Source organism: Amblyomma americanum, chromosome 2, assembly GCF_052857255.1.
Source record: "Amblyomma americanum isolate KBUSLIRL-KWMA chromosome 2, ASM5285725v1, whole genome shotgun sequence".
Classification (NCBI taxonomy): domain Eukaryota; kingdom Metazoa; phylum Arthropoda; class Arachnida; order Ixodida; family Ixodidae; genus Amblyomma; species Amblyomma americanum.
This window is the reverse complement of record NC_135498.1, coordinates 7,090,125-7,104,209: the sequence shown is the minus strand read 5'-3', so window position 1 is coordinate 7,104,209 and position 14,085 is coordinate 7,090,125. Positions and strand designations below refer to the sequence as shown.

At 48.3% G+C, this 14,085-nt stretch overlaps 1 protein-coding gene across 3 annotated transcripts in view; it reads left to right on the top strand.

The window, feature by feature from the left end:
• The window catches only part of LOC144120489 (uncharacterized), a 250,212-nt gene that overhangs the window by 164,342 nt on the left and 71,785 nt on the right, over positions 1–14,085 (top strand). For 2 of the 3 annotated variants that reach the window (XM_077652931.1, XM_077652932.1), the window contains exons 4-5: positions 8,920–9,252; positions 10,666–10,819. In XM_077652931.1, coding sequence (XP_077509057.1) covers positions 8,978–9,252; positions 10,666–10,819 — 429 coding nt within the window. In that variant the 5' untranslated portion in view covers positions 8,920–8,977. The remainder of the gene's footprint in view (positions 1–8,919; positions 9,253–10,665; positions 10,820–14,085) is intronic. The other variant, XM_077652933.1, reaches the window with a different exon arrangement.

The following is a 14,085-nucleotide window of genomic DNA, read 5'->3' as shown; positions in this document are numbered from 1 at the left end:
TATTGCTTGATATGAGGAAAGCGTTTGACTCGGTTAACCATAAGATATTGCTTGAAAAAATGCAGTGTTATGGAATACGAGGCGTTCCTTTAACCTTATTTGCTAGCTACCTTGACAACCGATCTCAAACAATTATCATTAACGGTATTTCATCTGGGATTGGTCAGATTGTGTCTGGTGTGCCACAGGGCTCCGTTCTAGGACCAACGTTGTTCTTATTATATATTAATGATATCGTCAACCTTCGTCCAGCAGACAACATTATAATCTATGCAGACGATACTAACGTATTTTTTTCAGGGCAAGATAGTAATATTTTGCAAGCAGCCTCCAATAGTTGGTTATCCCAATTGTCTGTTTGGTTAAAATCAAATAGGTTAGAACTTAATGTCAGGAAAACAAAGTACATACTGTTTAGAGCCAAAAATAAGGAAGTTCCGAACAACTTCCAAATTCACTTCGAACAAGCTCCTATAACTCGTGTCAGCTCTACAATGTTCCTTGGAGTCATTTTTGAAGAACACTTACTCGGGACAGATCATGTAAACTACGTTTGCACTAAAATGGCTCGCTCTGTTGGTATCCTAAATAAATTTCGCACAATACTGCCTCGAAAATTCAAACTACAAATTTATTTCTCTCTAGTCTTTTCCCATGTACAATATTGTTTGTTGATCTGGGGAACGACTACCTCAACCAATCTTGTGAAAGTACTTACTTTACAAAAAAGAGCTGTACGAGCGATTGATAATTTACATTACAGTGAGAGCACGGGTCCTTCCTTCCTCAACCATAGACTGCTAACCATCACGGCCGCTTACCACAAGAAGCTTGCTGTTTATATCAGAAACCTTATGAAAGGAAACTGGCAGACTTTCGAGAGCACATATTTAATTGCCCAAACAGCTTACAGTCTAAGGCACCCTCAATACCATGCATCAAAATCCCGTACAAACTATGGGTTCCAAAAACTAACTCACATAATTCCTCATACATTAAACACCTATCCATACTTAACAGAATTGTCAGTACAAAATATGTCCGAGGTCAGATTTAGGAAATCTGTTCATGAATATTTTTGTTATAGCTAGTTGTGGTGTGTTTTTACATAATCAGTTTTTGTCTTTGTTATGTTTTGCTCTTAGTGTTGTTGTGCTTAGCTCTATGCATGACTGATTTCTGTTTCGTTGTCAATATATCCGCTGCTTTTCTAGTTTCTGTTACTTATGGAAATTTTGTACCATTGCCAAGTGCCACTTTGTTTTGTTTTTGTTTTTTTTACATGGGGAGGGCAGGCCTCTGTCAGGCGCTACTAGGCGCCTTTAGCTTGCTCTCCCTTGTTTGCAGTCTCTGTACTGGCCAAACAAAACCAATAAATGAAATGAAAGATGTGTCGCTTGCACCACCTCACTGGGTGTGCATAACGCGACAGTAATTATACTACTTCTGCTGCTTCTTTCCCTTGGTAAACATATTCACCCTACTCTGCGTCACGCTCTCTGCCGGCTCCTTCGTGCGTAAGGGCAAAACACGGCGTGTGCGCGACTGCGCACGTCGAAAGTCGGCGACAAAAAGCAACCGGAAGACGGTAGATACGAGTTCGGGATAGGAGCAGGAGGAGTGGGAACGAAGGAAAAGGGGGAGAGGAACGGGTTGGCGCGAATGCTGCATGCTCTTCCGACATCGAGGAAGCGCCATTGAAGCGCGAGCACGCGCAAACGGAGGACGAGGCAGCAGAGAGAAGACAAGGAAACGCGGGACCGTAGACAGCCGCGCATGCTCTCGACCGGGCCAGGGCGGTACGCGATGCATTGGAGCGGCTGTGTTGCTGTGAGCTCATTTAGTAAATATATAGCAACCTAATAACCTCTGACACCAAGACAGCTACCCGGGGTTCTATTGAACTGATACACCACTCGTGTTGCCGTTAGCTGAGTCTATGTAGAACTTTATGGGTGTTTGACATTTGCAAATAATTCTGCGTTATTGCCGGCCTTTTCTCATGTTGAAATTTCCTGCCAGAGTCAACAAAAGATTCTGACAGCTAGCATTTTCATATAGGGGTCATACTATATGTAACAGCAAATTCACCTGTACCAGGTGTTTCAGGGAAACTTTAGGGAATTCCCAGAAATAGATGTTTTTCAAGTATAAGAAATGGTTTGCTCAGTGTAGTATTACCAGTGGTGGCGAGTACTAGAAAACAGGTGAACCGTCCTAAATTGTAAACTGGTTAACGAATTTTTAATAATGAGCTTTTTAACTATTAGAGTCAGGCGTCTAGTTGCAATAACAGATTTGTAGCCAGTCGTTAGTAATGGCCATATAAGTGTTTAGAATTTCGAAAACGGGACTACCCTTGGTGCTGTGGCTCGACAAAATTTGGCTTTTTTTACTATTTACGTGGATTGGAAAGGTTGCTTTCCCTGCGTGTCTTTCAACACCGCGTGTATTTTGCCACGCTGTAGTCAAATTTTGTCGAGCCAGAGCGCCGAGAATAATCGCGTTTTAAAAAGTCTAAAATCTGATATGGGTATTACTAACGACCGGCTACAAATATCTAATTGCAACTGGACACCTATCTCTAGTAGTTAAAAAGTTCATTATTAAAAATTAGTTAACCAGCTTACTACTTAAGACGATTCACCAGTTTTCTGGAGCCCACCAACGCAGGTTATACTATGCGGAAAAAACCATATTCTAATCCCGAAAAAAACCTATTTTTGAAAATTACGTAAAATCTTTCCTGAAACACCTGGTATATATACCGAGGGATTTTTTTAACATTTACAAATTTTTATTTTAAAAACTGTGAGAGTTACTTCGTTGCGACCTGTGCAAGGGGACTGTACAGCAAGGCGCACATCATGTACATGGCATGGCTAAATAATTAGACGATTGAGTAACCGAAACTAACTAATCAACTTTATTTTTAAATTGTGGGCATGATTATAATAATAAATTGAACGTTTTGAACATTAAAAATGAGCTCAGTTTGTCAATTTCCCTAGTCGGCATTGTGGTGCAAAATATCGAACGTCAAAAATGCGCACTTGAAAAGCACGTTAAGTTTGTTTTGCCGCTTTAAATTTATATAAAATGGCTTCGCTACCCACCGCACAGTGTAGTCGCCCAAAATCATGTTAACTGCTTCTCCGTCATAAAATACACTAACTGAATTTGTATTTGCAGCAATAAAAATGCCAGCGACATCATTTTATAAATGTGCAAGGTGAGAAAGCCAACTCAGCAAGCTTTCAAATGCGTATTTTTAACGTTAAATATTTCGAACCACATTGTCAATTAAGGAAATGCAGAAACTTGTCTCACCTTCGAAGTTGACGGCCTTCAATTTCGCAATATAATCTCGCCCATTAAGTTAGAAAATTGTTGAATGGTTCATTTTAGTTCATTACTCGTCTAACTATTGAGCCCCGTCAAATACATAATGTTGGCCTTGCTGTACAGTACGCCTGCATGGACCCTACCGACGTATCTCTCACAGTTCTTAAAATAAAATCTGTAAACGTTAAAAAACATTGCCTGGCGTATACATGCGTCGATAAGCCACTAATTATTCTCGCCAAGTAACAGTTACGGACCCAAGAGCCATATATGGCGCGTCTATAAAATCCAAGATCCAAGAGGGCAGTTTTCCCTCACGCGCCACATGTGCGCTCATCTTTATCGGGAAGTGCATTCGTATACTCATATTTATCCTGCAGACACATACTTTTACCACAACTCTGTCTTCTAACATTTATCTACTCAAAAAGATTTCTGTGCTTCTTCATTGCTATTTTAATTCAAGTATTAATGTGGGTGTAATTACTCATATCATCCAACGAAATGTAGTTATACGGCTGCAAGTGGCATTTACACAAGACACTTTTCTTCCGGCACTCCAGTCGTTGATTTAATATCGATCTTTTTGGCGATGTGACGCGAAAGACATTCGTGTTTGCTTGATCTATGAACGCGAAGAACAAAGCAGTGAAAGTGCACGTGACACACAGTATTTTTGCAGCGCTATTCGCAAATCTCGCTGAGACAGGAGAAGCATCATGCTCGCATTCAGATTACTTATACCCGGGGTACTCCAAAAATGAGAACGTGCTTTTCTGAGAACGTGCTTTTCTGCCCATTGGTTTCGGTGCGTGACTCGTGTACCGATCAATAAGGTACATATTTTGCGTTTGCCACTTGTCTTTTTTAGCTAGTTCTGGAACTGAATGTGCTCTTCAAAACATAAAAATTTGAGGAGCTCGCTTTATCAGCTAAGCGCATGGGTCAGCGAAAGCTATTATTGCTTTGGTTTAGCAACGTAGCCCTAGATTACTCCGTGCCAACTACCGCCAGGTAGCGCTTTCTTCCACCCCCGTCATAACCTTCTCTTTCCACGGTAGCCACCCTGTGGGTTGTTCGTGTGGCAGCCACCTTCCGGTTGGGGACTTCCGCACTCGCGATCACCTACCTCCCAAGCCACTCTTCGCTTCCCTACTTCTCTCTCTCCTCTTCTTCCTCTCACCTAAAAGTAGAGAGAGGAGAACTTCTCTCCGCTTTGTAGCCTGTCCACCATGGCAAGCGGCCGCCACCTGCCATTGTTGGGAGATAACAATGAAATCTAATTCATTTTATTAAATTAACTTCAATAGTGTTAAGGTAAATTATATAAATTCCTATAGTAATTAAGATCCTATGGCTAAGGGTACAGCTTTCACTGTAGATTATATGGCGGAACCAGAGCTATAACAGCTTTCGCTGTAAAAATTGTAGCCGTGGCATCTCTAAACAGCTCATGAGTGCGTCGTTCAAAGATGGCACATAAATAAAAGTATTCTAAACTACCACAGAACGCACGGCTATGTCACACACGCGTAAAGAGCTTGGCGACGGGTCATAAGTTAACTGTCGATAATAACTTTACTTCCAGGTGTATGATCACGTACAATTCACACGAAAGAAGAATGGCTCCTTTGTGCAATGTTCATCATTTGAGTAATGGGTAACTAAGGGTGCCGTTTATTAACATATGCCTGTACAGGCGGATTCATTCGATTCGGAGAAGACGCACGCGTTTACACCCACACTGAAGGTGCATACAGCTCTGGCTTGAACACGAAGCCCGGCCGGCAGATCTGTTGCACATAAAAAGCACGACGGTTACTTCAGGCTCTGGCAGCTCACTTCCGTTCACCACGTACCCGGCTCTTTCTGTTCGCGTCGGTTGCTTCCAGCGTCTGCGCTTGGCGCCTCAGCGAGCGTGCGTCTTGTTCCGGCGTTCGGAGCTGTCGTGAATAGATGAGAGCGATAGACAAAGGCACTGCCACCGCTTCTTCTGCGGCTGCCTGTGCTCTCTGCGCAGAAGCAACGCGCTCTCAGGACACCCGGCTACGCCCCGTACGAGCCTCCTCTACCGTTCGTCTGTCTTTCCGCGATTGTTCCTCTTTCTTGGTTCACGTACGGTCGGTCGACCCTTTTCTTTGGCAGCATGTATGTGATGAGAGAACCATTTACTCGCCTCTTGGCCGCTCGCGGCCGGTTTGTCTTTGCAGCTACTTCGTCTCGCGAGCGGAAGCGACAACAGCTCGGCTGGTCGGAGGCCCTTCCATCTCTTGAAAGGCGTCACCGCTGTTCGAGAAGTTTTTCCTGCTCCGCCAACGTGCCGCAGAGCGCGGTGTCGCTAGTGTTGTTGCTCTTATTGTCTCTTCTTTCAGACTACTCTGCGTCGTTTGGTTTGTTGTCATAGAGTGCTGTGCGCACGATCGACGTCACTCAGGGCTGTCGCTGTGACAGCGCGTTTAGCGGGACGATGATGCAGTGGTCCCTCGCGGAGCGTGTCGTCATCAGCGTCGCGGACGATGTTAACGAAGGCGGTGATCGTCGATCCACTGCCTCGATGACGCAGCGTCAGCTTCTTCTTTTGGAGTCGACGTGATGCCGCGGTGCATCACGTTACATCGCCATTCCGCGCCATTGGCTTTTGCTTTTAGCGCGGAACCTTGTGCACCGGTTTCATAAGGCTTGGTAAGGTTCTTGCGTGCCAGAATTGTAGCAAGTGCTTGCTCGTTTGAAGCAAAAAAAAATGCCTGAGAATGCCATATTGCTTGTGAGAACGACTATGTATGTCAGGGACCAGGTGGCACCTTCTGTTTGGCACGATAGAGAAAGACATGGAGTCTTCGTCCTGTAAATGCTGCAGAAATGATGGCCCAGTGAAGAGGGTCGGGAAATAATGTGATAGCGCACTGGCGACTGACCGAGTCAGACGTGACGTGTCAGTCGGTCTTGCCTGCAAGTTCAGCAAATGTGAGTTGGTCTGGTGCTTACTTTCTGCGCATGTAGCGGGAAAGGCACGCTGGACATTCCACAGGATGAGTCCGTGAATGAGCGCCTGGAACGAACTCAACAGTTACTCAAGAATTACTCAACAACGTAAGAAATGTACAATGCAGGTGAGTAAGGAAGCAACTGTGACCGAGCTGACAAGTCAGTAAGCAAACTGTGTGAATGGTTTCAATGAATCAGGAAGAATAGCAAAGAATAAAAGATTGCTGTTTAATGACGACGTAAACAAATCAGTTCGTTTATGATACGGCTACATTGAGTTAATCATGAGTGCGCTCTGTAGTGAGCGAGAAAGCGATTCCGCGATTGGGTTCGTGAATATGAGTGAGCGACTCATCCATTTACCCGACTATCCCTACTGCGCTCTTTGCTAAGAGAATCATCATTTGTGAGACTCAAATCACTATGACAGCGGAAGAGCAACTGAGTGAGTGAGTGAGTGAGTGAGTGAGTGAGTGAGTGAGTGAGTGAGTGAGTGAGTGAGTGAGTGAGTGAGTGAGTGAGTGAGTGGGTGAGTGAGTGAGTGAGTGAGTGAGTGAGTGAGTGAGTGAGTGAGTGAGTGAGTGAGTGAGTGAGTGAGTGAGTGAGTGAGTGAGTGAGTGAGTGAGTGAGTGAGTGAGTGAGTGAGTGAGTGAGTGAGTGAGCGAGTGAGTGAGTGAGTGAGTGAGTGAGTGAGTGAGTGAGTGAGTGAAGGAAAGAGGGAGATAGTAAAAGAGAGAGCGTACGCGTCGCATCATGCTCCATTGTAGTGCTCGTCCGCCGCTGCAGATTAAAGACAGAGTGCCGGCATCACCGAGATTGCTCCTCAAGGTGCTTCTTGGCGCATAACATTGCAGAACAAATGATGGCCATTAATTAAACGCGAACCAGAAAGCCAACGCGGCACTTTGTCTGCTAACTTCATACTTTACCAGCGCTATGCAGATTGTCGCCTTCGCGATTCAATGAAAGCAACACGGAAAAAAATCCTATACAAACGTGCCTTAGACTTCGGAAATTTACAGTACATGTCATTCTGCTATGTTCACTATTCCTTCGATGCGTTAGCTGGGTTGTGCTTTCTCTCTTGCTTTTTTTTTTACTCGAGAAACACCCCCAGTCTCGCTGTTTGTATTTTCTGCATTGTAACGCGGCTGGCGGCATCGTGTGTGGTGTTTTCTCATCTAGCCCTCGTTTCAAGACGTTTGCCAGTGATGAGGATGCAGAATTTAAGAGAAGGTTTTGGAAGTGCTGCAGGTTCTTAATGCTTCATATACCTTTATGCGGGGTCGAAGCAACAGCACTTGATAAAACACAATGCAAAGTCTGGGTGTGTACTACAATTTTAAAGGACTGAAATTCTGTCCAGTGCAGAGAATAGGGCTTAAGTTTTTCAGACGAATCTGTGAAACGCTGGGGCCAACTACTGCAGAAATGCGCTTCCGTCAATTGTGTTTGCGATTGGTGACGAATTACCTCACCTTTCCTTTGCTGCTACTAGTTCGGGAGATCAGAAGTCGGTGTATTCTGTCGAGTCTATCTTCTTCGTCCAGTACCTCTGACTCGTCTTCGCCTTCCAGCCTCATCTGAATAATGGGAACAGCTATCCACGTTGCCACATGGCCATGTAACCGTTGTCATCATCATCACCCCCCCCCCCCCCCCCATCGCCAGTCTATCTACGTCCACCGCATAAGAAAATTGCTGATGGTTTAGCTCCGGTTAAACCTAGTGTGTACACGATAGCTTACTCGAAGACATGGCTTCGCTCGCCGATTGTCGCTGTCTTTTCTCTGCTTCTTGACGGCGTCGTTTGACGAGACTCTCTTCTCGTTGTTCCGGCGTCTCGGTCGCGCGCCTGGCATTCTGGCTTCGTAAGCTCTTTGTCGATTCGGCTTATACTACGCCACAACTTCGGGGTCCGTCGACGTGGCTTCCCGCAGTCGCCGTTGATGTCAGTCGCAATATGTATACACGCGGACTTTCCGCTTCTTCACCCATCGTTCATCTGAAGAACGAGCGCTTCGCACCCCCTGTTTATAAAGTGTCTGAGCAATGACGCACATCTGTTGCCCGACTGCGCATGAGCAGCGCACCTGTAGCTACTGCGCATGCGGCACGCGCGCAGCGAGGCTGCGGAGCCGGCGGCGGCAGCGGCCCAACTCAGACGTCACGCGCGGCGCACCTGTTGATCGGCGCATGCGAATTAACGGCTCCGGCTCGGCCCTGTGGGTTTGGATTTACATGGCATAGTGAAGCTCTCGCTTCAAAATGGCCTCTCTCATCCACCTTCTATTAGCCTTCAGTTAACCCTGTGCTCATCAGCGGCACGTATGCAGCTGTAGGGGTCATGTATGCAGTATACGCTGACAGAGACATGGGTGGCATTTGTTGTCATCCACGCAAGCTCGACGCTCCTGGATCTAGGTGAGCTCTGGCAGTGGGAACCCAAAAGTGTTGTGAGAAAGTGTTGCGAAAGCATTATCGCGGTCGAAGCACGATTCCTTCCTCTCCTTGCGCTCCAGCTACCGTCCTCTTCACAAGACGTGTACTGAATGAACGTTCTTTGCCCTGCCGGTGCTGGTGCTGCAGCAGCCGCCCCGCAGCCGTCGTCGTCCGGCCCCGATCGGCAGACGGGGCGAGGAGGAGCATGCGCCTCGTCGTCGCCCTGGCGCGGCTCGTGTCGGCGGCGGCGCTGCTCCTGCTGCCGCTGCTGCTGCTGTCGCGGTTCGCGGGGGCGCAGTGGTTCCACAAGGCATGCCCCTCGCGGCAGCTCATCGGGCCCTCGTGCCAGTGCTCGGACAAGACCAAGGGCCTGGACGTCATCTGCGAGCGCGTCGAGAGAGCCGACCGCCTCAGGGCGTCGCTGGCCGCCGTGGCCGACGCCCAGCACCCCGTGCTGTACCTCAAGATCAAGGAAGTCAGGCAAGCCTCTCCCTTCCCCGTCCTCTGAACAACCGTTGTGTTTCCGGAAACTGCCTGTAGTGGGAAAGGAGGTGCTGTGGTCGGTCACCAACTGCAGGAAGCGGGAACTTGGAACATGCATGGCTTAATGGCTAGGGTGTCGCCGAAAATACGGATTCAGCTGTAAGAACAGATGTTCTCGGGGCAAATCTCCTAGAGCCGATCCACCAAATCCTGTATGCCCTTAATGCGAAGAATTTAATACGAATAAATTCACTCAAAAAGTGAAAACATCAGAGTATAATAATTTGTTATGCGCACAATTTGCGGCATCGCGACGCAGCGAGAGTTCAAATGTCTAATAAACGTCTTCATTCGAATATTAGCCAGGCTAAACACCAGGTTGACGCTTCTCGGCATTCACGTGGTGCTTGAAACTCTGTCTAAGAATTTCTCATTTAAGGAATTCCCAATTTATTGATGTTCTTTTAGAAATTATGTGCTCTCCCTCCCACCCGTCTCTAGCAATCAGCTGCACTACGATGCTTATTGCAAGGCGCGGTTAATACGCGGAATCTATGAAGCTCATCGCAAGGAAAGAGAGAATGTCCACTGTATTTCACGGGGATCACCCGAGGTGGATTAAATTTTTAATAAGGGAGCAATTACTCATTAGTATCCATCCAAGCGGACTCCAAATTGGTGAATTCCTTTTAAACACAGTAAGCTAACATTATTCCTCCTTCAATTTGTTAATCAATGCGGCCTCGTCCTGCCTTGAGTTAGGCTGCTGGATAGAGCAGTTGTTAGAACGACTGCACCAGATAGGCGATAGTCCCGGATTTGAACCCTGGGCATGGACGAATTTTTGTTCAGCTGCGAAGCTTCTGTGCAACCTGTACAGCTTCCTTTTGTAGAAATATAGCTGCACTTCGGTGGCTGCTAATGACTAATTGCTTCCTTATTCCTCAGTAAGGCATGTTGCCGGGCTTGTCGGTTTAGCATTTTTTGAGGCTTGTAGAAAATCCACTTTGGCGCAAGTAACTTCACACAGACAAAAGAGACGAGAAGAAAACGGACGGGATGGCGCCTGTCCTTTGTTTCCTTGTCTCCTTTCTCTGTGTGAATTTATTTGCGCTAAGCTGGATTTTTTCCAAGTTTCAAAAAATGCCTGATTATAAGGAGAGAATGTGTATGACCTATGGTCGAGTTGTTGCCGCCGTAAGGCCTAACCGGTCAACAGAACGTTGAATGCTAGCTCGGTGGAGTACGCCGGAAGTCCGTCGTGGCTGCCACCTGCTCGCGGCCGTTACGTGCTACGGACTGCCTCCGAGCAGTGCTGTCGAAGGACTTCTTTTCTCTGTTCCTGCTCTGCGTGCTCGGTGAGCTATTGTTTCTAGCTCTCTTTCCGCCCTCTTCTCTCTCCGATCGCAGTCTGGAGCGGTTCCCGCCCGGCTTGCTGGACGGCCTGGAGATTTCCCACCTGCTCATCCACCACAGCAACGTGTCCGAGATTCACCTGGACGCCTTCCGGGGAGTGGGCGACCGGCTGGAGTCACTCGATCTCTCCCAAAATGCGCTCGAAGAGGTCAGTGCATGGGGCCCGATTGGTATTATGGGAAGAGTGCAAGCAAACAGAGGCTTTCTCGAAAACTGATCTGGCGATAGATTAGCTCTGACGTGAGTACTACGCCTACGATGCTAAAAATGTCTAGCAGGCGACAGCTCTTAATTGCCCCAACCACCTCCGGACCTTTACAATGCATGATGGACAGGAAGAGTTCACCATGCAGGGGTCATCAACTAACATAGTGGCCCTGTTATTCCTGACCTGTACTGCTGTAACCCATGAACTTGACGACCAAGCTATACCCTCTAGTACACATGTGCGCAATCTTTCCTTTTCACAGACTGGGTTCAGGATAACTCTAAAATCACCACAGATGCGAACTGTCCCATCGCTTTTCAATACAGCAACTACCGGGTTTGCCCATTCTGCATAGGAAACAGGCGAAATAATGTCCCTGGCCACGAGTCGGCCTCACTCGGCGGAGACCTTATCTAGCAGAGCGAATGGAACGTTTCTTGTCTTACAGAACCTTGGTGTTTCTCCGTCCTTTATATGTAGCCGTGCGGGTTGCTCCTTGATAAGTCCCACGCCCTCCGTGAAAAGGTCAGCGTACTGGTCCATCACGGGTGAAGCTCTTTGACTCACCAGCTTCAATTCGGCTGACTGCGACACGATGTGAAGAAGTGGCGCCCCTGTATCTCGAGTTTCTGCAATAAGTCACGGCCGCAAAGGCTAGGGCCTTCGCAATTTGATACTACGAGATTGCAGTCAACTGTCACTGACTTATAGGGAAGCTTGCATTTGCAGAACGCCAAGCACTGGTAGCTTTCCAAGATAGCATGAAAGGGTTAACGCAGCCTCACAAAGCGGTGATCATTTATGACGATGGACTTCGCATATTGCTTTGGGCGCCATGCAGACAGGCGAGTCTGTGTCGATTATCATCTTCAATGAAATTCCATTCCACTTGACAAGCTTCCGTAGGGGTGGAACCATACATTCATTACTTTTTACTGACCATATCTGCAATGCATTGCTGCCGCTGCCGCTACCTTCACTTTTCGCTGAACATTCGGTTATCGCCAAGGATTGATGTGCGGAAACTGTTCGAGGGCATACTCGCGCCAAGTGACCTTGTCACCCGCATTTGTAACATCGGCGCCTCCGCAGCGAGCACGCAATGGCCTGATCCCCCTGTCTGGCACAGCAGCTACATTGCTGCGATAACATGCTCGGCTCATTCCTTATTACTGTGGGTTCCCCTTTCCGCTGAAAGTTGAGCCCACCGATGGCGTCACCTTGCCTGTCCATCTGTTACGAACCTAGCTCTGCGCTTTCTGCTGCTAGAGCAAGTGCTTCGGCTTCCGATGGAGTCAAGTCCTTCTTCGCTAACAGCTGTTTCTGCAGTTTTTGACCGCACTCCGCAAACGATGCGATCCCTCAGCATTCGCTGCAACATCGAAGAGAATTTGCAGTTACGGGCTAGCCTACGAATCTCGACGATAAACGCCTCCATAGACTCTCCTTCTTTTTGGTTTCGATGAAAGAACTTGAAACTTTCCGATATCTTGTTAGGTGACGAATCATTGCGATCGTTCAATGTTGAAACGACTTCTTCATAGCTCAGCGAGCCCGGTTTTCTCGGTGCTACTCTACCGCAAAGAATCTCAATGGTCCTTGATCCAAACGCTGCAACCAACAAGGCCCTCTTCTTGGCGTCGTCTGTAACCTCGTTTGCTTCAAGTAAGCGTCGACTATTACGAGATAAGCGTGCCACTTATCTGTGTGCTCTACGAAATGCGGAAGCTTGAGGGCCACGACTGCGGTTGGGCCGATGAGTGTCTTCTGCATGATCAGAGAAACTAAACGCTTCCGTCCTGTGCAACGTAGAATGACACAGAGCCTACCACACAGACAGCGCACTCTGTATGCAATAATCTGTGCACGGCGTTTCACAAATGGCATCACGAAGAGATGTAAGCATGGTGCCTAAGCAGATTTCAGCAAGCGTCTCTACAAAAAAAAAATTAATGCAGCCTATCTCGACGTGAACCACCTGGACCTCACTGCAACATGCAACACTATTTTGAGGGCGTCCACGCGCTGGCACTCATGTCTCTAGTGTGTCCGGCCCACTCAGACAGCGGTTGAACGTTGGTGTTCACGATTACGACGTATTACGACGCCGGCTCAGTTTACCCGACGGATGTTCATTGTATAACCGTCGCTGTAAGAGCTGCCTCGCGCCCACAGATGCGCAAGCACTTACGGCGCCCGAAAGAAGCCACTTGGCTGTCCACACAAGAGGACGGGCCCTTTGAGGGTTCGGCCGGCCGCGTGCCACCGCTGCCGCTGACCAGGCTCTTCCAGCGGACGGCACTCTCCTTTGTGATCGTTAGAGAAAGAGCAGGATCCATGTCGCTCACGCTTTCCCTCGCGCCCCGCGCTATCACTCGTCCCTTTCTTCACTCCTTTCGCCAGGAACAAAGCGACGGGGAAAAGGGAAGGAGGGCTATACTTTCGTCATTCCTCTTCTTCCCGAGGCTCCTCCGGTCTCGCGGGGCTGTCTCCCCGAGAAAGAGACGCGCCAGTGTATACCTTGGGCGCTCCCTCGCCGCCGCGCCAACCGCTGGTGGCGGTCTTGTTCGTCTCTTCTATAGTATGGTGTATATATACACCCGGACGCTCCTCGCTCTCGGGCGACACCTTCTTTTATTTCGGGGACCCTTGGGCCAGCCATCCATCCATCCACTCCTGGCTGGACGTCTCGGGCAGACGGAGGGGAAGAGGCGAGTGCAGGGAGAAAGGGTGGCGGGACCTGAGCAGGGAGGAGGCGGACCACTGCCGCCGCCACCCGCTCCGGGTCCCCAAACCATCATCGATCTTGGCTCGCTGGCATTGAATCGGATGCCTAGGCTTGCCGAGCCTCGCGTCTGTGCTCCTCCGGCAGCGGGTCGCGCCGGTGGCTCGTTTGGCAACGGCATCGTTTAGCCAGCTGCGTCTCTTCGCGCCGACCCGATAGAAAAGCCGAGGAAAAGTTTCGCCGACCCCCCCCCCCCCCCCCTTCCTTCCTTCCTTCGTCGCCTCCAATGTGCCACTCGCTGCGGATCGTTTTCGCGGAGAGATGGGAAAAAAAAGAAAATAAACGTCCATGTAGGTCTTCACGCGAGCTGTATGGAGCAGCGGCAATTGCCACTTTCGCGACGTTCGCACCCCGTTCTTTCTGCTCGCCGCACGAGCCACCCTCTTACTGTTTCTTTTTTTTTTCGGTTCCTTCTTTTTGC